The sequence below is a fragment of the Opisthorchis viverrini genome (assembly GCF_000715545.1).
Source record: "Opisthorchis viverrini unplaced genomic scaffold opera_v5_411, whole genome shotgun sequence".
Taxonomy (NCBI): domain Eukaryota; kingdom Metazoa; phylum Platyhelminthes; class Trematoda; order Opisthorchiida; family Opisthorchiidae; genus Opisthorchis; species Opisthorchis viverrini.
This window is the reverse complement of record NW_008752067.1, coordinates 283201-309817: the sequence shown is the minus strand read 5'-3', so window position 1 is coordinate 309817 and position 26617 is coordinate 283201. Positions and strand designations below refer to the sequence as shown.

Sequence of the window (26617 nt, the reverse complement as noted above, 5' to 3'; positions counted from 1 at the left end):
TGAGTAGTTGTCTTCGAATGGAGTAGAGTTGCACGGAGAACGACAAACGCCTGCAGTAGGTTTGTGCTGACCGTAGACTGTTTCTGTGTAGTTCCAACTTGGAAACAACAAAAGCCGTTTGGCCGCATGATGCCTTCCGCAATTACGCCAACCTCCGACAAGAATGGACCACGTCGTCAGCAGCTATATGTGGCGTAGATCAATTACTGGCTACCTTCCGTTCTGGAACACCTATGTGGACCCAGATCGTGCGCATATTCAGTGATGCTTTCCGTTGCTCTTTTCAGAGGCGCTTGGGAATCGCACATCTTCCCTAGTCATTGAGAAGCTCTCGGGCCTTGATGTGAAGCAAACCTACCAAAATCACCTGACGAAGTCTATTTCGGATTTCACTTCTTATATTGACCACTACTGGAAAGTGTTGTTCACAACTCTGTGAGATAGAGGGCCTTCCGCTTGTAGACTGGTGCAATCAAATAAATCTACGCAATGGAGCTCCAACGGCACTATGCAATTGGTCTAAGGTGGAATATACTCCTCTTCGTCTAGAGTAAACAACAACCAGACAGACCGTCAAACTCCAGGCAAAAAAAGAATATTTATGCGGATTGAGGCGCTTGATTGGTCTGGAAAGTTCAGACGAAGAAGGCGAGAAAATCCGGGGATGTTGGTACGCACAACAGACCCGATCAGTGATAAAAGCGGCTAGCTTACCTCTAGAAAAGAAGAATGTCTGAATCTTTGTGTTGAACAACAGCTCAACTGGCTACCGCTGTTGCTTGACTGGATTCCCGACCAACAACGCTGTCCTGAACAATGAACTTGGAACCTTTGGCGGACTGGGAAGTAAGCAAATGTTTTCCCTCAAGGGTCACCAAGCTGCTGGTGCTGATAAACTCCTACCTTTCTGCTCGAAGATGTAATTGGAAGCCTCATTCTTTGCTCGTCTAACTTATTTGCCTCTATCTGGTCAAGGGGTAACCACCCAACCACCTGGGTTGAGTAGATGGTGGTACCCATTTTCAAAAAAGACGCCCGCAATGCGTGTGTCAATGATGAAAAAACCATAAAAAGCCGTAACCAACTCTTTGCGTCGCCAATTCTGTGTCGCTCTACGAAGGCGAGTGGAACTGAGAATAGCAAGCAGAATTTGGCCGGGAGGGGGGATGTGTGAACCACATCCATATCATAGTTATCGCCTTCGAAGAAAGGTGTTTTTGGATGAACTAACCAAAGTCATCCCGTCCCTTGTTATTCACTTTGCACCTACAAAGCTCTAGGACATGCAGTCACTGAACACGCCACTTGCAATCTAGGGGCAGCCACTCGAATTTGTGAAGCGTTTTACGAAGTTGTATTGGCTCTGGTTGTAGTGTGATAGGTGAGCCTGCGAGCCTTGGGTTGCGTCCGCTAATTTGCGACACCTATGGCATCAAAGTGGTGTATCCCCAGGTCTCAAGGGATGAGTGTATGGCTGCGACTTTGTAACGAGACAGTTAGAAAGCGATTTTTCGGTTGTGCAACGGAGATTTCCATTGAAGAATGTGTCCAACATTAGAAGGGGCACCGGTTAGGCCATATACTGTGTATGCCGAAGAGCGTGCTGTTTTCTATACCCGATTCAGAGCAGCGGAAGCAGGGAGGTGGCCAACCCTTGACCTGGTGGAGATCACAAAACGCTCGGTTGCTGTAGGTGGTGATCGTCTTCCAAGAATGGGATGGCGCGATCCCCACTGCGCCTGGTTGGAGACGCTGCAAGATATGACTGCTTATCGACGTCAGTGGCGTTCTTTTAATTACTTTCTATCCAGGTTGTTTGAATGACCATCTGGAGGGGTGTGCACCTCAGAATGATCGTAGTAAGCCAGCACTAAGTCCCTTCTTGGTTCGCTTTTATTCTTTTCTTCACAATAGAGCTTTCAAGTGAATCATCAGTGTACGGCAGCGAAGCATCATTGCTGAATACTGACGTCATGCTGTCGATGACGATGATGATGACATCAACGCACTCTGTCAAGTGCGGAGGTACTTGCAGACATAACCGCGTTGGGGTTTTCAACCGGTTAGTTTTTTTTTCAGTGTACCTGCGCAACAGAACATGTCCCAAAATTCCACGAGTATCATGCAGTGTTTGTATCCACATACTTATGGATGCGTGAAAGCATATGGAAAGCCCCCCAGACGCTCTCCTACAAGCAGTAATGTCCTACAAGAATGTCCACACTTAAGCTTTTGTTTAATTTTGTCATACGTGAAGTAATGAGACGAACGCTAGAATGCTTTCAAAACTCCAGTGTTCAGATCTATCTGAATATGATGCATGATACATGAGCATTTGATACGTCTTCAGGTCTGATCGCCAATGCGTCAGAACTATGGCTGGAACCATTGAATTCGGAATACACTAACAAGTAGCGGATTTTTGGTGAAGTATACGGCTATTCACTCAAAGAATACATCCGACATGGCTGGGTTTTGTCTTCTGAAACGAACACTATTTCCGTGCCTAATTTGGTGTGGCAGGAACCTTGAGGTTGACAGAATTTGATAAAGTTGGGTAAAATGCAAAATGCTACAAAGCTTTTGGATGCTGCTGGTGCTGTTCGCCTTCCGGGATATGGTTCACGTGAGCCCCCCCCCGTGCTTGACTGGAGACACTGGACGACATGTCACTGGCGTTCGAGCTGTTATTTCCTATCCCAGTTGACTGAGTGTTAAAGTTGTAGGCGCCTCAGGTGTTCGTTGTAGGCTACTTCTAGGTCCATCCCGGCTCCATTCCTTTATCCATTATAAGGCCTTATTCCGATAAATTGGCACAGCTGTGCGACGTTGAAGTACCAGTGTTCTTATCTAGTGTTGCTGTCCGTGATGATCATTCATTTACTCCTAATGGTGCGAGTGGAACTCATTTAGCTAGGTATGCTTCCCAATCATACTCTTAATCGTAAGATTTATTGCACCATTCTGTTTGCTGTTCCGATGCGTAATCCACCTTATATCTTCGCTCTACCCCATAAGTAATTCATCCTGTTGTCTGTGCTCCACAAGATTTGTTCCGGATTGTGGGGGAGTTTTATTTCAGCCATACGATATCGGTCACGATTTTAACCTCCGAGGATGCATATAGGATGTCCTGTTCTAGTTACGTTATTTGGAACGATTGTTTGTCTTTTATCCACTCCATTTACAGCCAGATGGAAAGCATGTCTAAAAAGAACTCCGAGATTTTCATTACCGTATCCTAGTCGATCACTGTTCAAGACGGATTGTTTTACGTAGACTCATCCATACTTTGTTTAACTGCATGACCTTTGGAATCAATGAATCTCTTGGAAGTCCCGGAAGTGACGGTAGGATGCTTCCTCCCGAATCATTCTTCCACAGCTGCGCTTGAGACATCTGGATGGTATCAAAGGACGGGGATTTGCTGTAAATAAGGAGCTAACAGACTTATCCGGAGTCATGTTCGCCATTAGTTTACTTGGACCCGAGAACTTTGGCTGTATGCTTCCATTGATTCCATTTGTTTTTATTTGAAAGCTGTTCAGATTTCTATCTGAGTCGCGTGTGCGAAAATGTGAATGTATGTGGCACTTTGATAAGCGATCTCTTGTAGTATCCAGAGTGGGATACGCTTGATCTTTCTGATTGTCAAAGATGGATTCTCGCCTCTAAAGGTATGTTACTTGGATATGTTGTTTTATCTCAACTTTCAGGTGCCATTTTTACCTTCTTCGCTGTACAAGGTCACACAAACACCATGCTTTTCGAAATGACTGTGCACTTTTCAGGTCTTGTTGGCATTGATGCAGAGGTGGGTTGGTAATCCGTTTTTCATTTAGACTCTATTTCTAGATACATGCTACACACTCAACTGTAACACCGGTCAATGAAGTTTACTTTCAGTTTAGTGGGGTTCTATACTCACCGCTAAATTACCTGCAACAAACCACATGCAGTATGCAGTGCGTCGTAAGTTAAACCAAAAAATAACATGACGGTTGAAAACTAGCGACCAAGACACATTTTTCGAGTGAGTCCGAAGCTATCGTACAACTTCGAGGAACTCCAGAGGTAAAATATCTATCATTTGGCGTGCTTACTCTCTTATTTTCAGATTTATAGTAAACACAGAAGTGATGCATCATCAGACATCTCGCATGAAAACAATGATGCAGTCCATGAACATGTTGCAGACTTCGTTGTCGGGTATTTTGGATTTGGTGAGCAGCACGTCATTTTCTCGTGACGATCCCAGGATCTCACAGGGCTTCTCTCCTACTAGACTACTTTTGGTTCATCTTTCCGGAGATGGATAAATGTAAAGTTTTATATTTCTGGGATTTAAGCTCAGTTTTTCTCGCTTAAGCGGAAGAACGGTATATTTCTTGATTTTTCGTACCACAACATTCACCAGCAGCTAATATATTCCATCAGTAAGTGCAAACCACGGGGGTAGGACTCTCCTCTACACTATCATGACCACTTATTGATCTCAGAAAATATATGGGTGAATCCCTCTTACACTTTGAATTTACAGGTACAATTTGAATTGTACAGCAACCGGTTACAGTGGTTAGGACACGAATTTACTGACAGGAAGGTCCGTGGTCCGAACCCGACCTCTGTATCTGAATTTCTTCTGTTTAGGATTGGGAAACCTGGTAGTATCCCAGTCCTCGTGCTTCCCTCGGGTGGCATGGCAGCTAAGCACCGAAGGGGCGTTACAGCTGAACGATGATTTTTTATTTAGACGTAATACATTACTTGTAAGGTTGCTGAAAATTCTCCGACAGCCCACGACTGGTTTCTCCCTTCTTGGGGCTCATCATGTAGACGCAATTCCGGAGTTTCCGCGCGCTATTCTGGGGAGTTGAGCCGTAACTGCTTTCTGACGTGCTTGTTTCTGCATGATGCGTGTCTACGGTTGGCGGTGTTCTGTCATTATATATGTCGTTGTAATGAAAGTGGAACGTGAAAACAATAGTGGGGAATCAAATGGCGTCCTTTAAAAAGCCACGAAACCTGAATTGACATGTTGTTCCTCAAGGTCGTTTTCATGTCACGATGTTGACGCATGATTGTGAAAGACAAAACAGGATGAAGATAGTAGGTGTGGAATTGATTAGAGGAGTAATTAATCGGAATGGTAACCATTACAGAAGTATCGTTGTCCAGATATTGGTGATGTGAATACAAATTGTGCAATTACCGTTGGTACTCACTCAGAGGTCAGCAGATGTTTGCTTGGTTGGCCCCCTTCCTTCCATGTTCTTTAGAATAAGATGACTAGAATGGACAGTAAATCAGCTTCGTTTTGCTTCGTCAGGTTACTCAAGCCTAGGTAGGGGAAGTTGAGATACAGAAGTCAGGTTCGAGCTTAATACTTAATATCCAGTGTTTTGACGTGGATAACGAAGGCGTATGGATCTCTGCTGACTTGACATCTCAGGTTGTCAACAAAACCATTTATAAAAATGTCAGAATGTCAGAAGTGTTTGTTGTTTTTGTTGTTGCAACCAACTGCTGTCCCCGCTCCAGTGCCTTAGTGTCGGAAAAAGATTCCACATAAGGAGCACACCAGCTTTATTGCAAACGAGCGAGTGCAAAAGTTACAAAGGGCCTCACATTATTTAAAGCGCACTTTTGATTTTGATCCTGGCTATCTGATCGGAGTTGAGTGAACACCCATCATCGTCGGCCTTGTCTCTGTGGTAGTTCTGAACACATCGTCGTCGGTCGTTGCTAAGTTGATCGACTACTTGAGTGTTCAATCGGAAGCTCACTTTGCTGGTGTCGGTGCTTGACGGCTTCTTTACTGCGATTTTGGTGGGGTTTGAGTGTCTCGGTATGTTTCCGGCATCCTGGGGTTGTTTTCAGGAATCTGAACTTCCTGACAGTTGTATGTCTGCCACATGTGATAAGGATCCCATTGCAGACGACTATCACAATGCCAAAAATGTTTATTATTATTATTATCAGTTGTGAAAACTGCCTACTTTTCGCACGGTGGTTATTGCTGCCACAGTTTCGTTCTCCGAAGATTTTGGGAGATGGGGTAGGTAGCTACGCATTGGATGCATGTAATTGCCAAGTGAATACGGGATTGTGATTGGACTTCTAATTTGGGAGTTTGGGAAAGGAGCTATGTATTAGAGGCAATAACTTGACTGCAAGAGCACCGTTGACGGCGTGACTTGTCCATGTCTGACAATGTCTCTAACCATTGCTGTGTTCTGTGTTGGGGTTTCCACCTAGGGATGGCTTTCGCTCTTCGCTGCCAATCCACCTTTCACGTGGTTTTGCGAAAAGCGCTATTCGAGGAAGTCAATCGTCTGGCATAGTGAGCAGGTGACCAGCGCAACTTATAGGGTGTGGTCAGCTCATCCATCGTGGGTGATCTATTTCTACCGAAAACCATTAGACGTACTTAAGCATTACTGATCCGGTGTTCCCAACATACTCGGGCGATGCTCCGAAGACATCAATGGTTAAACATTAAAAGTCTTTTGACATCTATGGCGCGCAGCGGATAGGTTTCTGACCTGTATGGTAATATGGAGCGCATCGCAGCATTGTAAACTTAACCCTTGACGGATAAGCTGATGTCACGCCTACGCCACAGGCGATGTAGGTTCCCGAAAGCCGCTCCGGTCTTCCTAATCCGGGTGGAAATATCATATTGGACCTGACCACCGAAACTGATGAAGCTGCCAAGGTAGACAACTTTGTCTACCATCTCAATCGACTCATCCGTAAGCATGAGGTTAGGTTCGAGCCAATCCAGCTTTTGGCATCGATTAGGACTAAGGATCTCGAAGTTATCCAGTGGTTATCTGATCGTATCGGAGAATTCAGATGAACAGCAGTGAAAGTCGATAGCATATCTTCATCCACGTTTTGCCATGCTTCATTAACGTGCTCGCTACCAGTGAAAGGAAGAAGGCCTTCGCTGCGGAGTTATTCGGAAATGCCAACTGACCGGTTACAGACCATTAAACAGGGAAGCAAAACTCTAATCCGCATCTTAGTTACAAAAACTGGACACCGGAGACAAGCGTGTTGCCGGCCACAGCCCAATTTCGTGATCAACCGGAAGGCGCGGATGTCGACCGTACATCAGTATAAATGGGGACTTGCCTGTGGTAGACTTCGTGGAAGCACGATGAGCTAACAACACCATTGGCAAGTTCATTTCCCAGTCACCTCGTTTGGCCGCAAGCCACTCCTTAATCTTTCGGTTATTACGTTCGGTCAGGCCATTTGTTTGCGGGTGGTATGCTACCGTCCTCAGCCGTCTGATACCCAACTTCTGCAAGCAATTCCTAAACTCTTCGCTCTCGAAGCAAGGCCCCTGATCGGTTAGGATCATTTTTGGCACCCCATGGTTGGCCACGATGTGATTCATTACCACTCAGCCTCATTCAGCCCCAGCCGATCAAAGTGACTCTGGAACGCTTCTAATTCCTTGTCTCCTTCTCCGTTCTCAATGTTCCTTCCATCCAACAAAGCGGCTGCAACCTTTTGTAACACCGGATCCTGCCGTTGGAGTTGCACCAACTTTCCGGGATCCAGTTCGACGACGAGGCCATTGGCTCCAACCATGATCTTGGGGACCTCATCTTCAGCCTCTGGCCTTGACAGCCAATCAGCCAAGTGGTTCTCCTTCCCGGGCACGTGCTGGATTGTAAAGTCGTACTCTTGCAACCGGAGTGCCCATCTTGCGAGCTTCCCGCGAGGATCTCTGGTGGTCCTGATCCACTCCAGGGGTTTGTGATCGGTTTCGACATGAAACCTTTGCCCAAGCAGATATGGTCTCCACTTATTAAGGGCCCAGACAACCGCTCGGAATAATCCTCAACCACGGCCCGTATTGACGATACATTACGAGACGGAAGTTTTTGGACACACAGCTCCCTCACGATAGTGCCTGGATAACCTTCAAGCTTGATTGCGCCATATTTTGTCACCAGCCTTCCCTGCTTTAGGTCAATCATGGCATCTGTGCCATTGAGAAAATCAGCTCCCAATATTGTCTGCTCTACGTCTGGGCTGATCAGGAACGCGTGCTGCACGGACTTGTCGCCTAGGTGTATCGAGTGCGTTGACAGTCCGTCAATCTTCAGTTGATATCCACCAACAGCTCTCACGGCTAGCGCGCACGGCCTGCGTTCAGCCTGGTTCCCTCTTTGCCTCAGCGATACGCCTGCTCCGGTATCAATCAAACATAACTCCTTTTTCCCGTCTACCTCGACAATGGCTTGTACGGTAGCTTGTGTCAGTGCGCTAATGGCGACGCGCCCATGAAAAGAGGAGTACCCTTAAGTTTAATTGTGTACAAGTGACCGGTTACGGGGATACTGATTCTTCCAGTGGCCATGCTTGCCACACAAGTAGCACCAGCTGGTTCGAGCGTGCCTCCGCGATTCCGTCTTCACGACTGCCAGCTGTTCGGTGAGTTGGTCCACCCTGGTCTGCAGTTCCTTCACTGATGCAGCATCCCTGTTCTCCTGCGACTGCAACATGGCCAGTGGTGCCTCGGGCAGCTCCCGGGCCAGACGGACCAGCTCCCCCACACGCAACTGGCTAGTTGCTCGTGCCAACCTCAGCTGGGCACCAGGCGCGGGATGCACACCTTCGACGAACTGATCCGACAGCAACTGGTGTTGCGACACTCCATCCAGCGTCGGCAAAGCGCGATCCAACAACTGCTGCAGGCCGGCGAAGAACATGGCGGGTCAGATCCGGGTGCCATCCTGGCCGTCTTGAACCGCCTCATAGCCTCCTGGCGGTCGGCCGGCGTGTCGAACTCCGCTGCAAGGACTTCCTTCGCGGTGACCCAGTCCAACTTCTGAGGGCATCTTCTGGCCGCATCCAGGGCCGCCCCTTGAGGAGGGTCTTCAGCGCTGCCAACTTACCCTGGTCGGTCTCCAACCCGACAGCCTCCGCAACCTCCTCAAAGTCCTCCAGGAAGGTCCGAACCTCCCCATCCTCAAAGGGTTGCGGCCGAGGGATCTTCATCCTTATCCTGGCGACGGCACCAAATGAAAGGAAGAAGGCCCTCGCCGCGGAGTTACTTATTCGGAAATGCCAACTGACCGGTTACAGACCATTGAACAGGGAAGCAAAACTCTAATCAGCATCTTAGTTACAAAAACTGGACACCGATCTTCTCCCGAACGAGTCCTCTTGAACTTTCCTGGAGATTCATTGATTCCACTCATTCGTCGGTCAAATCCAAGCAAAATTTACCAAGTGGCTCCACGAATTCCGCAACAGATCTCCCTTTTTCAATACACGCAAAGCGAAATTCTACGAACAACACATACTACTCGCGTGCCCTCCCGTCAGTAGTATCATCGTTTCACCAGTACAGAGAGTTGCTGAGCTATCTCTAATCGATACTGTTGAGCTATGGTAGTTCTTTGGAGGTGGTGGATTGGTATGCTTCTTGCTGATTTGCGAGAGCCCAAAGGGAAGTAAGCTGTCGGGGGTTCACGTACGATGTGTGTGTGCCCCAGAAGGAATGACAGTCTTCAATTGTTGCTCTGCGGCTGTGGCTGATGGTCACGAGTCCATAGTTGATTTGCAGTTGGTGACCGCCAGGTTACGCGATGCGGGCATTTATACTAGAAATTCGTACTGACCAGAAGCAGTCGAAGATAAGCACCCAACTGCAGGTGTCGCCCTCATTTATCTATGCGACGAGCGTCAATTCCGAATAGACCACTGAGGTATGATTTCAAAGAGCTCAGACGACCGACTTGTGAAGTCATATAGCCCGCAAGGATCACAATGTCAGCGCTTCTTCCTTGACGAATGAACCCGGATAACCTTCGATAGAAAGTATACTTTTCAGTATCAGGACTGCAGTCCGTTGGGGCACAAGCCGACACAACAAACAGGCACCTTTGTTATGTCGAGGGGTTGGGTTGGATAAGCAGACGGCGCAGAGACTGACTGTTCACTGGGATTTAGTCCAGCAAAGAGCGTTCATCTCTTGTGCTAGGTGCAACTCCCACGCCATATATTCCACGAGCTATTGCTCCTGGATCACCGAACACATGGAAGGAGAAATGCGAAAGAAGTGGGTTCATCCTTGGCGTTTTCAGATGCATAACTATGCTTGGGTCTTGTAGGCGTGTTTCGGAGGCACAGCATACGTCGATCGTAAGGTAGTGTAAAGTTTCTTCGAGCATTGCCAGTTCGACATAGAATAGGGACTTTAAAAGCTATGTAGAAAGGTTCTCGTAGGTTTGGAAGGGTGTCGTTCTGTTCATTACTGATCGGAAGCGGGGCGAATAAGCTCCATTGATCAGATAACTGACAGTCAAATGACTCAACAACGTCTGCTTTTGTGGTGGGAAGGATTTAGGAAGGGACATCGGTGGACATAGAACTGTGCAGGCAAATTATACTTCCCAGTTGCCCAGCTGAGGGATGATTTTTGAGGTACACCACCTTAGGCCTTTAACTCAAAAGTCAACCACAAGGCAGTGGGAGGATGTAGGATTTCTTTCGGGGAGCCTGTCCTTATCATCTGATTTAAAAGTGCTGGCCGCTATGCAGGAAGTAGTAGGGTTTTCTTTGGGGACAGCTCCCGGAGCCTTTAACTCAGTACTCTTACCTGCTCGGCTGCAAGGTGCCGGTCTAACCTGAGGGCGTTGGAAGTAAGATATTGCTCTCCGACTCCTGATGTGACTGCTCGTGGTCGGGATTCAAAAGTACACCAGTGTAAAATGCATATGCGCCATTCAACTTACTCCCATCCATATACTATAAACTTATCAAAGCAAATCAGTACAATCACTGTGAGTTGGTAATCGAGACCCTGATAACAGCTGATGGACATTAAAGGCTGCAATGTGGATAAGATCTTTTGAGGTTAGTAGGTATTACGTTGGTTTATTTTTCTGGGCGACGGTTTTGACACAACGGTGGTCGCATTATATCGTTCGACGGGCAGGGAGGGGGTGTCTGACCACAAGGTACTGGGAGGATTTCAGGTTTTGTTCGGGTACCCTTCTTCTAACATGTGACTCAGAAGTCTGAAACGCGGGAAGGCGGTTGTCAGGGTTTTCCTGATAGATTAGTGGTTCTGAACTGAGAAGACGTTCTAGTTCAATCAAGAGGAAGATTGGAGTCTTCAGGGGGGATAGAGCTCTTAAGACCTGAAGACACCGGTTACTTGAAAATTCATTGTTGGTCCACTTCCTTCGATAGCTGAGTCACTTGACGTTTTTACTCACAATTTTTTTCGTCCAGCAACTACTGGGTGGCTAATGCCTGGTGGTCAAGATAGGTTTGTTGGCACTGTAAGAGCCGATCAGCCGTGCTTGGGATTCTTTAGTAGAAAGTAGAATGGTCAGTGTTTCGCAGATATACCACGCCGAGTCCTTCAAACGTGTAGCGACGGTCTTAACTGTCTCCATTCAGTGTTACAAGTGCTACATGCACGCAATGCACTCTAATACTTCCATACGATATGCACCAGTCTAAAAGCTGAAAACTTTGAGATAGCTCCACCATTCCATCGTCCTGCACAGAACGGCCCACCGGTGACGTAGAGAACAGTAACTTGATGGGAGAGGTAGACATGACGCGTAAAAAAACCGGTTGGGTAGAATGCTCCCACATATTGTCACATTCCAGGTACCGGTCTGAATTGGCGTGTTTCGGTGTCCCGTAGGTTGCTTGTTAGCTTGCCATGCTGCTGAAGCTGGTCTCGTCGCGTTGTGACAGTTTGTCCACTCGATCAATTATTTCTACTTCAGGTGTTTTTCCCTTGCCATTCTGTTCGCTATGTAACCCGACAGGCTTAGTAAAGTTGGTATCGAGGCCGTTCTTGTCAAATTTACTGTAGTCAGACCATTCGAAGGTTGACTGTATCGCTTTTCACAGGATAGCTCTGGGGGGAGTTAGTTTAAATATCATCCTAGTCTTCAGACACAGTTATTTGCCAAACTGGTGGTAATACAGTATTCTTTCTTCTGTCTGTGATACAGTGTTACTTCTATGCTTGGCAATCGGCAACAACTTTTATACCCAAAATGAGCAGCCTTTTCAACCGTGAATAGCTTTGGGCATCATAATTACCGTCAGATGTAAACCATATGCAAGTGTTTTGGTGGTCCTAATTATGCGTGATCAGTTTCTTCTTGCGTTTACTGACTTCTTGCACAACGTGGGCTTTCTGTATCGTAATCGGGAATTTCAATCCTAGGACTGTGTTGCTGAAGTGGTAGTGCTGTTCACCCATTCATAGCGTTTGCAATTCAAGTTTATTCTAATACGCGACAAAGTTAACCGAAAAAATGAAGTGAATCAGAGGCTAATGTTTTATGTTGTATTATGCACTCCACGTTCCTTGGGAAAATATTCACGAATATCTCAATAACTAGCATCGCTTTCAAACTGGATGAAAGCACTGCGTTCCTATTAGGGTTCGTTATTCAGGTTGTGTTTGGAAAATACAGTAAGCAGTGTGCGTGCCATTCGGATTAGCGAAATTATCGCAATGTCCAGTCCGAGACAGGTTGCGACTACTGATGTCGACCCTGGAGAACTAACTCCAGCAGGGTTGTGACAATTCGCCACCAAATGAATGTTGTGCAAACGAAGGTGGACTGTCTCTCCGTGTTTGTGCGTTTCCAATGACTTCACCGCAATGACACCACGCCAGATAAACCTCGCTCCTAAATTACGGCTCTTGGGACTATCCTTCTGAACCAGGTCATCCTACACTTGCTCCTCAGTCCGCCGAACTGCATTTCTTCCTATAATCACATCTAGAAAGTGAACCGATGAGGTTCAAAGTGAAGTGCAACCGTTTAATGTGTGTCCGGGGTATTAGACACCGGGTTAACTGAGCCATCGAGCAAAACTGAGCTCCCGGATCTAGGCATCATGGCTGGCGGGTAGCAGAATCATGAAGAACACGTTTTGTGTGCTATTTTGTCATAAGCATCCTGATACCCCGGCGTGCTTTTTGTCAACTGGAACTTGATCTGAAATCCTCTCTGTGAATAGTTACCTCTCTTCTTTGAAGTGTCTTCGGAAGGGGGGGGGGCGTGGTTATCCTCTTTAGGAATGTTTGCGTAGTACCGATTTATAATTACCGCTTGTTCCCTTGACTAAGGGTACCTTGTTCATGCTTCGCTTTTGCTATTTTCATCACCCTAGAGTGCCAAACGTGAAGCTGGTTTAGTTGAACTGGATCTATTGAAGTGTCGGCTAAGGGCAGCCAAGGCTGATGTCGAAGAACTACGTGCAAGGCTCGAGCAACTTTCTGACCAACGTTCTCTGGTTGGTTAGTTCCGTCTTTTTTGTGATGTTATCGTATGATATTTACCACTGTTTTGGTGATTTGTTTCCAGATCATAAAGGTCCGATCACTCTTCCGAGCTTAAGCGTTTAGACTAGCCGTTTCAGTATGCGTTTTTTTAGTTACGCTACGGTAAGATCAGTAATGAACATTGTCTGTTGGAAAAATTGCACGTCGTCCCCTACGATTTCTCATCCTCAGGAGATTGAACTGAATCTTTGTCCGATTAGTTTTGCAGGTGGGCTGTCTGCCAAGTTAGGTTTACTTGGCTTTTAAGGTTGGATGCTCTCTGAATGCCAAATGTAGTTTCCCCCTCGTTTAATATGGTGATGTACATTCGCTACACCTTTCTGCCAGGTCTGGTCATTCCACCCTAGCATACTGTGACTAAGCTATCTGCGCTTTTTTGTGATATCGGATTTTCATTAAGAGACGAGCTATCATTGTCCAATATCTGTGCCAGACTTGTTCCCATGTCCGCAGCCGACCATAGCGTTCACCCTTCGCTCATACCCAAGGGCATAGTTGCCTGTTTCAGTGCACTCTGACCTTGTATTCTGACCTTTTCCGCCTCTCTTTTTCATTGTCCATGAAGTTGCTATCAACGGTTCAATGGTCGATCACTGGTTCCGGTTCTCCCTGCGGTTCCTCTTTCGCGCCATAGGTCTTGTGTGCAGTTTAGTCCCATTCCATTCTTAGCTCAGGACGACCGAGACGGCTCAGGTAGTTAGAGTGCGAATTTAATGACCGGAAGGTCCATGGTTCGAACTCGACCTCTGCATCTCGACTTCCCTGTCTAGGCTTGGGCAGCCTGGCAGTATCCCAGCCCTCGTGCTTCCTTCGGATAGCATGGCAGTTGGACATCGGAAGGGTGTTACAGCTGAGCGATAATTTTTTCAAGACAACCGAGCATTTTTCTGGAAGTGGGCTTTCATATGCACTGTAATCCATTTCACTTGGGAACAGATGGACTCTTTAGCTAAGGCCTTGCCTGTTGTTGGGTCCTGAGGCTGCGTTAGCTGAGGTTCGACAGAGATGCTGGGCCTGCTCTGCCGGTGTGATGCTCAAATGCGTTTATTTCAACATCTTTCGAAGATATTCCCGATCCTTTTTCCTAAGGACGTGAGGTTTTTCGCACCGAACTTTCCTTGTCCGCCTTTCTTCTCTTTTCGAGGGCATTCTTTCCTCATTGTTGCACAGCAGTCTAGCGTTAGTACTTACTGCCGACGTTTCGTAGTCGATGGTGGTTTCGTGTAGCAAGTAAGGGAATTGATAAAGGGATGTTTTGTATGGCAAAGGGTATGAAAAATAGGTTGCAGACCAATGGCTGCACAGGTTTGAATAAAAGCGCTGAGAAATTGGGGGCGTCCAGACACTCAGAGTATGTCGATTTCCAGTTCACTACATGCCGATGCCTAGTGGATCAGTTTACCGTGCATTCTAGAGAATTCTAGGTGGTATCTTCTGGAACTGCCAATGTCGGCTAATCCCACTGCAGTTACATCCATATACCTCTTGCTTCCTTTTTTGTTCAATGTTCATTTGAAACAATCATGAAATTCACCTTCCAAAACACATGAAATCTAGGAATCCAAACGGCACTCGAGGATTGTGTGGATGATAGGTTTCTTGTTGTTGTTCGACGGTCACTACCGTAATCTACTCTTATTAATGGTTGGAAATGATTCCTTGTTTCGGCAGGCAGTTTTCACCTTCGGTGTACAGCTTTGTCTCAGGGTTTTAAATCCCTTTCCTTGAAGAGATTGACATGAGCCACTATTGTGTATAACAGATGAACTCAATGTACACGCCAGCAAGGCTGGAGCAACATTTACCAACTTGGGTCATTTGTGGCGTCTAAAACGAATTTCGCAGGAGCTGAATTCCCTTGGATACAAGTTGATCGTGGAAACATGGCTGCGAACTTTACTCCGTCCTCCACACCGCTAATCACTGGTGCTTTCATAGCATAGGAGGAGTTGGCTGGCTGCGTCGTGAACGCGATGGAGTAGTGCGTAGACGAGTGCTTTCAAGTGAGCCAAACCACTAGGGGGACAAACAAAACTTATCAGGTTGACATGCTTGGGAAACGTACCACACTACCAAAACACTACCTATCAAAAATGCATTTTGAATTCTGACTTCGTGCTCGCGAGTATTCGAAATGTATCGGCCGTGTGTTCACCGTGATAAGTGCAGTGTTCTATTCTACTTGAGTGCTGTGACCTTTTTGAGTCTTTCTGGTTAGAGTTCACATGATTACCTCTGCGTGTGGTTAGGATCTCTACAGGACGAGCGTTCTGTCACGTCGTAGTCTGACTGCCAAGCTGAAGTTTATCTGCCGTTGTATATTGAGCTCATGTTGGATGAGTTTGGTAAAAGACCTTGGTTCATTCCCATTCCGATATAGCGCTCATGTTCGTTTATCTCATTGCTTTCTGATGATCTAGATACCTTGTTCTTTATAGCTAGTGACAGGGTTTTTTTTTGCTAAGTCCCCACCCTTACCTTTCAGCCCCCTATCAGAATATTCTGCTCTCATGGCTGTCTAGTAGTTAGGAAAAAATCGTTCAGCTGTGGCACCGACCCTCTTGGTGCTTAGCTGTCATGCCGCTGAAGGAGGCACGAGGGCTGGGATACTGCCAGGTTGCCCAAGCCTAGACAGGAGCAGTCGAGACGCTGAGATTGGGTTCGAACCGCATACTCTGCAGTTATTTACAGAGGTTGAGTTTTTCCCCATCGAGAGAGGCTCTCACATTTAGGCTAGGAGAAATTTGTATAAAATCAAATGGTTATTCAGTTGGTTAGAGTGACCTTTGTAAACTTCTGTCCGTCGGTTACTCGTTTGGTAAACGTTACAATGCGGATTTCCCAGTCATTTCAATCGAGTTTGGTTATGTGATATAGTCATCAATCAACACTTGCTTGAGGCTCTTTGATTTGCTTGCGTTAGCGCCATGCGGTTGTTGTAATCATCCTTAGCAGTCAGAAATTCCACTGTCCAGCTACACTTCATAATCCTTCCCCTTCTTCAATTCATTTATTTAAGAGCTAGGTTTAAATGATTGTGGAAGTTCTGTGTACCTCTCGACCTTTGCTTGCCCCCCCTGAAGAGCGTATAGCTCACGCAGGGCAGATTTTGCTTTAACGACTTTCTGTTCGTATTCGCATTGGGTACACACCCTGTTACATCACGCTTTATGATTCGCATATAATCACACTTCCGTAAATGTCTTACGATTAGTAATATCCTAGCGGACCATGAGTCTTTTCTAGATACAACGATCTCCATCCGTAGATAAATTCAGGTTGAAACGAAATTCGGATGGATGGTAAACAATAAATAGGCAGGAAAATTGGTGAAATTTTAGTCCATATGAAAGAAGCTGCCTATTGTCATGCGAGGCTCAGGTCCTACAAGAGCACACTTTACCTACCAAGACATCTTAGCTGGTCCCCGATTGAGCGAACCACCCTACCGGATGTCCTTTCGAAACAACTCATTCCGACTGACCGTGTTTCCATTCGAAACATACTGGTTGCCAGTGAATGGTCCTTATTCCGCTTGGGCCACTTTTCGGCTGAACTTTCAGACAAGAGTAATTAATTTGCGTCCGCGTTTTTTTCTGTTTCAGAAGATATGCTGGAACATGTTGCTTGTGGTCGGGCTGCCATCAGTGAACGAATTTCCACGGTGTCGCGCGCGACAAGTCGTATTGGGTGAGGTTTCTGTAAGCTTGTTTTGGCAAACTGTATTTTGCATCCTTATCACAATCGCTCGGCCCCAGGCACCTCGTTTGTTGTAAGTGTTTTTTTTGTGTGTTGGAATTTTTGTGATGCACTACTTTGTCACCCAATGGGCAGATTATACTGGCAAAGTTTGAAGGAAGTCTAGGGTATTCTGTCTTCACCATGTGGTTTTCCATTTCCTCTCAGTAAAGGCCGTCTGGAATATGCAAACTGATCTTTATTGGCGTAGCAACTAATAGTTTGCTTACTGGTACGATATTTCTCGTTCCAGAGGTCTTGCAACGTGTACTTCGTGTTCAGTTTAGTGACACATGTGGCTAGTTTCATACTGTACTGTCACCATCCATTCATGATTTGGGGACTTCTGCGCAAGAGTCAAGATGCCGGAACAGTTGCTCTGATATAATCACGTTTCCGGTTTCTTCCACTTGCCCTTACTCGAGTTCCTGCTTTCTCTTGCTTCCCCTAACTCTATTTACACGTTGTCTTTTATTTCCATATGCATGTGATGGTTTTTGCGGGAGGTGTATTGTTCAGTCTCACATCACTCTCGTTTTGAACAGTCGTCCTCCTGTCCTGGCGCATATGCTTGTCTTTCCTTCCCACGACAGGTCGTACATGATGAAGCTTGACAGGGCTATATCATTTCGTATCTCTCAGCTGATCCACCAATTGGTTGAGATCTTTGGCACTGAGCTGGGAGCACGTGATCCAAAAAACACAGTCCCACCGGACACTATGGTGAGCCAAACGTTTTCTCGTTTGATAATTATTGGTCGAATTTTGCTCAATATATTTTTCTTCGCTTCAGACAGAAGATGTGGCCCGCCCAATTACATTTGTCCCGCTCAGCCCGTCTCACCTCAATCTGGACTACCCTAACTCAGCTACCGTCAGGCAACACACAACAGAGCCCATCACTACCGATCATTCATTGTCAACGAACCAGACAGTTAACGTTATCGCTAATGGTTCGGGCACCAAGTCTGTTAACCCCGTTGAATCAGATTTCGTCCTGGCAGCTTCCAAACTGGGCGTGATAGCGCAGTTGTTACGTTTTGTCGCCGCGGTTTTTAGTCATCCATTGCGCCATCCCCTTGATCTTACGGAAGGCACTTCGCGCGCCAAAGTGACTGATTACTTAGCTCAGGAGCTGGTTGAAGGAGAGCCAAAGTTAGTAATCCAACCTGTTTTGGGGTCCTGTGGTAACCCACTTTTCACGTATATCGGCTGCATTTAGAGTGATTCCATTTAGCATTGGATTTCTCCCTCTACTTAAGACTCTCTAGGACATCACGGGTCTTTTGTTATTTTATCCCACAAGTTGCATGAGCCTTTCGTCTGAGAAGTTGTCACCTGAGGGGTCAGGTACCACGTGACCAAGTGATATGAATTCCATGGTCAAACGATGAATTGCGTGATATGTTGACTAAGTGAGAATTACTCACACTGCTCATCAGCCGCTTGTGGGCAAACGGTTTACTCTTCACCTACTAGCTGAGAGGTCATGGGTTCGAATCTCCGTAGGACTTCATGAGGTACGTACTATTCTTGTATCCCAACAAGGACATAGCAATTGTCCGGTGCTTCTCGGTCTTTCACCCAGGTGACGAAGTCTCCATTTAAAAATATCCCCATACTAAAATCAAAAAGCTTTTTGTTTGCTCGGACAAGTTTTCTGGCTGAAATACCGGTATCCAGCACAGTTACTCAAACTTACTATGCTTATGTTACATGTGAGAGTCTGATTCTGGAGACGGATTCGCTGAAATACACCGGTCAAAAATCCGGATACTTGTGCATAAAGCTGGAAGTTTCTTCTTACATCTTTGTACCTGTGATGTCTGTAAAGCTCGTCAAGATGGAGACCGGCAACCAATTTGCAGGTGTTCATGTTGTCAAAGTTGGAACTATTCATTTATGGACTCGGGTGTCCGATTTACGTCTAGCTGTGTGCGGCTTATTTGAAAACCGCTGACGTTACTGTAGACCTGTGAGGTAAACTGAACATGAGCGCCAGCTGTCCAATGCCATCTCATGGCGAGCTCCTTCCAGCAAGCGTCAGAACGCTTGAACTTCGGTTGCACTTCTTGTGAGAAGTGCAACTGAATTTGGAACAAAGCTGATTGAGAGGACGAACGCTGTGACCCCTGAGTTCCATTTCGTAAACACGACATAAATAGGTCGCTCTGTAAATTTTCAAACGAACCCAGATAACGAACTCGAATCCCTTGTGGTATTATAGTATATAGTAGTATAGCATAGTATCATAGTGTTGTATTGTGTCATTGCGTTGGCCAGTCAAATCAGGCTAGAAATATTCGTGTGAAAGACAAATAACGTGCTCAAACGCATATTGGTTACCTGATCAAAACCATCGCGACTTTTGAATCCACTGAAGACTACATTCGATGCATCTCTCTGATATAAATGCTTTTGGGCTTCATTGTTTTTACTGATCGGTAATCATGTTGGTCAGCTTTGGTTTTGACGTATGCAATCGACAGGTATGCTAAGCTACATAGAACAGTCGGACGTCGGTTGCGTTTGTCGATCATTGAACTTACCTTATCTTCATTAGCATGAGCTTTCCGGTAATATCAGGCTTGTTGCCCCGTCATCTTTATCGGTAACGTGTCATCAGTCCTGTCATCAGTCCTGACGTCTTCCAACAGGTATGGACAATATAATGACGGTGGATCGGCCTAAGTGGCACCCGAAGATTTTGGCGTGTTGCTATTCGGAGCATTTGAATTCAGCTCTTGCCGAACGTGAACCATCCACAAACCCTGTCACCAACAGGATTACTCGGTGCAGGTACACTAGACACAAATCCTGTCTCATCACGCTTCGACAAACGTTAGCTTGATGAAATCTCTTCACCCGGGGGGGGGGGGGGTGCGAGCTGATCAGCTTTGAATGGGCAGCTTTGAATGACCTTACTGAGTGCCGAGACAAGTCCAGCACATACTTCAGTTGATCATTAAGTCCAGATTGTTCTACGCTTCCTCTATCACCATTTTTCATGCAACTCATATCATTGTCTGGCGTCAAATCAACATGAGGAGGAATGAATTTGATCATCGTATTCCCTGATATATATATATATATATATATTCCAGATAAGGATATGTGGAAAACTCAGCGCCTATTAACCCAGCCCAAGAACAGTCAATCTGGGATTCTATAGATCTGAGCTCCGTTTTCACTGTTTCTTGGGGGACCGCATAGTATGTGTTTCATAGTCGACAATTATCTGAACTAGGATTTGATTTGTATTGTATCGGTTTGGTTCCTTACGAAGAGTAGTTAAGTGGTACAACGACAAATCTCCATGTAACTTGCGTCGGATCGATCTGTTAGAGCGTATGCTCGGTACAACTTGTTATGAACTAGAGACGGCTTCACAGCGTCGTAGCAGTCACTCATTGAAGTGGCATTTCAAGTATATATCGTCATCATCATAACCAGCACCAGAGGGTCATGGGGCTTCATCCTTGGAATAAGACAGCACAGAATGCCCGGGACCCTGTTCTTTCGTTCCCTTCTAACAATCCTTACTGTGTATCTCTGGTTCTGAATTTAGTTCGGTATGCAGTCATATATTGGCTCAGATCTGTACATGAACGTGGAATTAAAGCGTTTCACTGGCTGGCAGCCTATGCGTTTTTTGTGAAAACTGTAGTTCTGGTACGGTAGTACTATTTAGGCCCACTGTTGTATCTTTTCACCTGCCCTGACGCTACTGGGTTATAGTCAGAAGACAAGAAGACGACCTGAAGGAACTGTGTATCAACGCAATTACAAACTTCTATATATATGATTCACTTGTCACCGTATTTGACGGTCGATCCGCTGTCAACCAACCAGTGTGTCTCCCACACATCCACACTGGTCCTCGGGCGGTTGTTCCTTTGTCTCGATCGATCGTAGATGGCCGTCTGTGCGCTTGTGTACGGGATGCCTTGGCCATGGAGTGGGTGTGAACATTCTGTGTCCTTATTTGACCTTTCTCCGGCACATGACGAAATCGGACGTCATTCCGACGTGGGGGCATAGTCGCACGGCTCTGTTCCACATGATTGTTCCGCTGCGCAGTAGGCTGATGCGTAGCCGTATTACCTCCCCTTTCAATTCGAAACTGTTTTCGGACTGCTTGAACCAGATCGTATTTTCTCTTCTTCTTCTTCGGGCTAACTTGGAGCCAGTTTGGTCGTTTCCGTTTTCGATTGTGTCTTAGCTGTAAACCATGCGGTGCTGCATTTCTGACGTCCTTCCTCTTAGGTCTAAGATTATCGTAAGTAGTCCTAATTTTCCTTCCAAACATGCATTCTGCGGGCGATTTTCCACCGGGAATGTTTGGGTTTGGGGAATTTCGGTACATCTTCAAAGATGGTTGGATCGTTTTGCCCGACGTCTTCCTTCCTCCCACTTGAAGTAGAGCCCGTTTAACAGTATCCACGAATCGTTCAACCTGTCTGTTGGATTGAGTATGATTAGGCGAAAACTTTTGCGCGATACCTTTTTCTTTCCAAAACTGTCTGAATTCTGTTGAGGTGAATTGTGTTCCATTGTCAGCCACAATCAGCTCCTGATTACTGAAATATTGCAACACTCTAACCAGTTCATCGATAGTAGACTGTGGCGTAGTATTTCGCAAAAAGAACACATCTGGCCATTTGTTGAATGAATCCACCAGAGTGAGATATGACTGACCATTGGTTGGACCTGCATAATCCAAGTGAATTCTTTCCCATGGTTTCTTGCTTTTCGGCCATGGTTGTTCTAGACATTTTGGAAGTGACTCTGCCGTCATTTGACAAGGTTCATCCACATTCTGCGGGTTGATTGGCCCTTCAACGGAAATCCTGTCACTGTCTTGTGTTTCTGCTGGCGAAGGCAAATCTTTGGCGTCAACATCCAGCTTGTCTAGCTTGCCTGAAGTCTCCTGGTGGGCTCCAACGTGGCCTTCTTCGTACGAGTAGTATTCCTCGTATTCATCTGCATCATTGTCAGCCAGCACGGCTTCCACAGTCTTGCTTGGTCTGTCTTGACTGCCGTTTGAATCATTTTGACCATCGTTTTGATTCACGTTGCGTTGATTGCCTGGGTCTTGATTGATCTGCTGCGTCAGGGTCTCAGGTGAAAGGACATTGTCTGGTGCTGCTGATATTGCGATTGCCTGCTTTGAAAAAATTTGCGACAATGTCTCGATGAACTTTGCTTGATACTTTTCAAACTGTGCTTGCGATTTTTCAAACTGCGCCTGTTGCTGTTGCAGTAGAGCTTGCATTTGTTCGAAACTGACTGCCATGATTGAGTTTCGAAATGAAGATGACCCGTCGCCACTGTTGTATCTCTTCACCTGCCCTGACGCTACTGGGTTATAGTCAGAAGACAAGAAGACGACCTGAAGGAACTGTGTATCAACGCAATTACAAACTTCTATATATATGATTCACTTGTCACCGTATTTGACGGTCGATCCGCTGTCAACCAACCAGTGTGTCTCCCACACATCCACACTGGTCCTCGGGCGGTTGTTCCTTTGTCTCGATCGATCGTAGATGGCCGTCTGTGCGCTTGTGTACGGGATGCCTTGGCCATGGAGTGGGTGTGAACATTCTGTGTCCTTATTTGACCTTTCTCCGGCACATGACGAAATCGGACGTCATTCCGACGTGGGGGCATAATCGCACGGCTCTGTTCCACATGATTGTTCCACTGCGCAGTAGGCTGATGCGCAGCCGTATTACCCACGCTGTCCCATCATCCACCACAATATATTTGAATGTTGAACGACCTACTTTTTCAGAGTTTCAGTAACCTGACGTTTCGTAGTTCAGATCCAAGTTTACGCACTTGAAAGCGGAACACAGCGCAGTTGTACACCATATTCCGGATTTAGTTCGCCGTGTCTCTTAAGCTGGGTACTGGGCGTTTCAGTAATATACGAACAAACAGCAAGAGGGGAATTCTGCGTGGAAAACTTAGTATTTCCTCCTTTTGTTTATATAATATTGAAACTTCTATTACGCCGCACATGAGGAAACACGAAATGCATCCGGAGTATCGTACCCAACTGAATAGTTGTCTTCTATTCCCATGTTCTCTACGGCAGTCTTTTTATGTTTCCATCACTTTCGTTCCCAGCTTCCCACTGTACCTGTCACGTAGCTCTCTCCTTCCGGCATACAAACATGCTGTGTCTCTTCTGAATCGCGATCTGGCCGATTTAAGAGCGTCTGCTGGACTGTCAACTTCAGTTGAAGAGACAACGACTTGGAATCTGTGTACCTTTCTACAACATTGTCTCTCAGAGAAGTGAGTAAGCACGTACTCAGTCTTTTATTATTTACCTCCATCTACTCGAGGGCTTATCTAGGCGAAGCATGTTTAAGATGAGTGCCCGGTAGTATTTACCTGGAGATCAGGCAAGACGGAAGGGGACTATTGCTCAAATGAGCACTTTCATGGTTGGTTCTGGGCAAGGCTCTTTATAGTAAACCGTGAAATACCGTATTAGTGTTTTTTTTAATTTCTCGTCGTCCCTCAAGGTAAATATTTTAACCCTATATTGAAGCCCAAAACAACTCTGAAGTTCACGGAGGTCTACTTGTTATTGGAATAGGATGCAAGCAACTCAGTGTATAGTACCCAGTATGTCTATGGATTACGAAATAGCCGTAAAACCATACCACTTAGGCGTCGCGAACAAGTTTTCGTGGAATTTGCCGACTTTTGTTCATTACCAATTGCTTCTGCGTAACATGAGACAATTTGGAGAATCCCACAGATCCTATTTACGTTCTTATTTCACCTTACTCGTGGTCAGGAAGCTTATGAAGGGGGGCTATGTCTTTTGGGACATCATTGTTATCGCAGATAATAAGGTCGTCAAGACCATGTTGATTGGCGCGAACCAGTCCAACCTCAAAGTTCAATGGGACGAACCACGCGCCAGCCTACAAGTTTGGGTCTAAAACAAGTCTGCCAAATTATACCGCTAATCGCTCAGCTGTAACACCCTTCCGGCGCTTAACTGCCATGCCACCCGGGGGAAGCACGAGGGCTGAGATACTGCCAGGTCGCCCAGGCCTAGACAGGGGAAGTCGAGTGCCAGAGGTCGGGTTCGAACCACGGACCTTCCGGTCAGTAAATTCGCGCTCTAACCACTTGGACCGCTACAAAAGTATACAATCAGTAGTCCGGAGGACTGTAGAAGACATTTATGAACACTCAACGTAGCAGTCACTTTGCGGAACAAGGCGCATTCGACCAACTTCGCGATGCAACCAAAATGGTACACACGGGAAACAAAAGAAAGGAAAAGTTTGTGAGGAACAACACGGAAGCTAATAGAGTGAAAGGCCGTCCTATCAACAGCCAGCGGATTCACTGGTGGTTGACAGTCGTCAAAAAGTATAAATTCTGACTACTCATGAGTAGCCTGATTTAATCGAGTATTTGAACACCGGTTTCTGCAGAACAACAGTCCTACGATTGGGTTGATTTTTCAAGAAATACACTCATTTGCATATCAGTTCGGTTCTCACAGAAACCCAGCTAAATCTCTCGTTTATGATGCTGATTTTTTAAGGCTAACCATACATGAATCTGAATGTTCTATCATTATCACATCACAATAATAGTGATCTCCTCAGAGGTATAAACACGGCGAACGGCAAAAACCTGTTGTAATCATGATGCTTGTGATATTTTCAGTGCGACTGAGACTCTGGCTGTTAGCTGATTACCTCACTACCCGAACACTTTGCAGTAATGCATTCGTTAGATAGACTGAGTGTGTGCTTTGTGTTGGAATATGTCGTCAACTCGGCTTTGTGTTTGAATAGCCGAATAAGACTTAGTGGTACCTATTTTCCAGAACTTTGTTTCTCATCTAATTACCAGCTTATTTTTAGGGTAATACAGTGTTTTATTTGGTGATATCACTGGTTTTGTCCATCCAAAATGAACTTTTCATCGTATTCCTTGTCCTTGATCTACTGCATACTCAGTGGATCACACCTCGCTCGTTTCATCTCGAAAATATAGCTAGTTGTGTATCGGATTACTTCTCTCTTCTGCTTTTTTTACAATCTTTGAGAAGAATGCATTTGCATAACGTGGACATTCTAATAGAAAACCCTGAATTTCTGTGCCTCGCACCACTCAGTTATTCGGGTCATCTTAGATGTCTTCGTGATGATACTACCGGTCCTGTTTGAATGACATCCTCGGAAGTAGGTCAGGAAACTATTTGCAGCCGTTCTCGATTGGTTTGCTTCTTATCGATATTCCGTTCGCTGGGTCTATTGTATTGGTTGGGCCATACTTTTCATAGGTTGAGGATATTGAAGCGCACAACATCAGGCCACATACCTGTGTTATGTTCATTTTCCCTTACATTCAGTAAGCGACGTGCGAACCACTGGTCGTCCACCTGACAAACGTTGCTGATGCTGTCGTGTCCTTGGATATACATGTAGGAACCCCGTGAACGTGGCCTTTCCCTTGGCTTTTCTATTCTAAGAGACTCATACCGTCGTGTCTGACGCTATGACGATTTCTCGCGAATCTATTATCTGGGGAAGTTAATCACCAATCACCACTTCGGCTTCATCATTCTCATTTCAGGTACCTAACTTGAGAGGTAGTTTGAACGGAGGTTCCGTACATTTCGCCTAGCTGTTGTGGAACTCAAGGTTGATGTCGAGGCTTTAATTTCCGTTTAGTAACTGTTCATTGAGTTGTGTGGTGCTCTGCATGTAATCATACAATGGTGGAAGTTGTAAGTATGACGTAGCTCATATTATTAATACAAACTCAAAACGAACACATATTGGTATCGCCGTTAAGGGTCATCAAGTGGTCCTGGTCTCGAATGCCTATCACTAGTATTACACACTCTTACTTATGTGACAATGAAAGCTCATTGGGAAATGGAAGCTAGGATACTCAATTGAATGTCAGTCGATTCATTATTATACTGTTCAATCGAATGTGCCTCCTGTATCAATTGGAACAGTAGTCAAGATTTTGTAGTATTTTACTTCAAATGAAATGGCTCACAAAGGCTGATGTGCTGCTAGCTAAAAGAGTGATAGTGACTTTTTGGTGACTACTATCTCTCTAGTACAACTTTTAGCAACTTTTGAACTATCCCGTACTGCTCATCTAAGTAATTAGAAATTATTGTTTTTCATTTCTGATGTGAGACTACAAAGGCTACTGTTCTTAATGGTTAATCCAATTTCTCCCTTCACAGCGTTTGTTTGAAGCCTTGACTATTGCGACGCGTGGTTTCTACCAATACTTGATCAATATCTGACCCTTCCTTACATCCCTCGGTGATTTCATTCCGAATCGATGACTCTGCAGCTATTTTCATTGTTTCTGTATGTTCCCTACTTGAAATTTCCACGTTTTTGTCGGAAGCTTTTGTTTCGCAATTTCATCTGAGTGGATGGATGTGTTATTCTCAGGCGAAGCTGTTTCGTGCTTTCTCTGTGATCTAAATATTAGATGTTGCGAGTGGCA

At 45.7% G+C, this 26617-nt stretch overlaps 2 protein-coding genes across 2 annotated transcripts; one reads left to right on the top strand and one right to left on the bottom strand.

The window, feature by feature from the left end:
* Positions 1 to 1542: 1542 nt before the first annotated feature.
* T265_10814 (hypothetical protein) lies at positions 1543 to 26617 on the top strand (the record flags this gene model as incomplete). The annotated part of the gene is made up of 9 exons (XM_009177291.1): positions 1543 to 1777; positions 1812 to 1859; positions 3717 to 3814; positions 13183 to 13309; positions 16960 to 17044; positions 17686 to 17815; positions 17886 to 18247; positions 23228 to 23398; positions 26346 to 26617. 9 exons carry the CDS (start codon positions 1543 to 1545, stop codon positions 26362 to 26364), a joined length of 1275 nt encoding a protein of 424 aa, XP_009175555.1.
* Positions 15930 to 20158, bottom strand: T265_10813 (hypothetical protein; the record flags this gene model as incomplete). Its single annotated transcript, XM_009177292.1, has 2 exons — positions 15930 to 16029; positions 20046 to 20158. 2 exons carry the CDS (start codon positions 20156 to 20158, stop codon positions 15930 to 15932), a joined length of 213 nt encoding a protein of 70 aa, XP_009175556.1.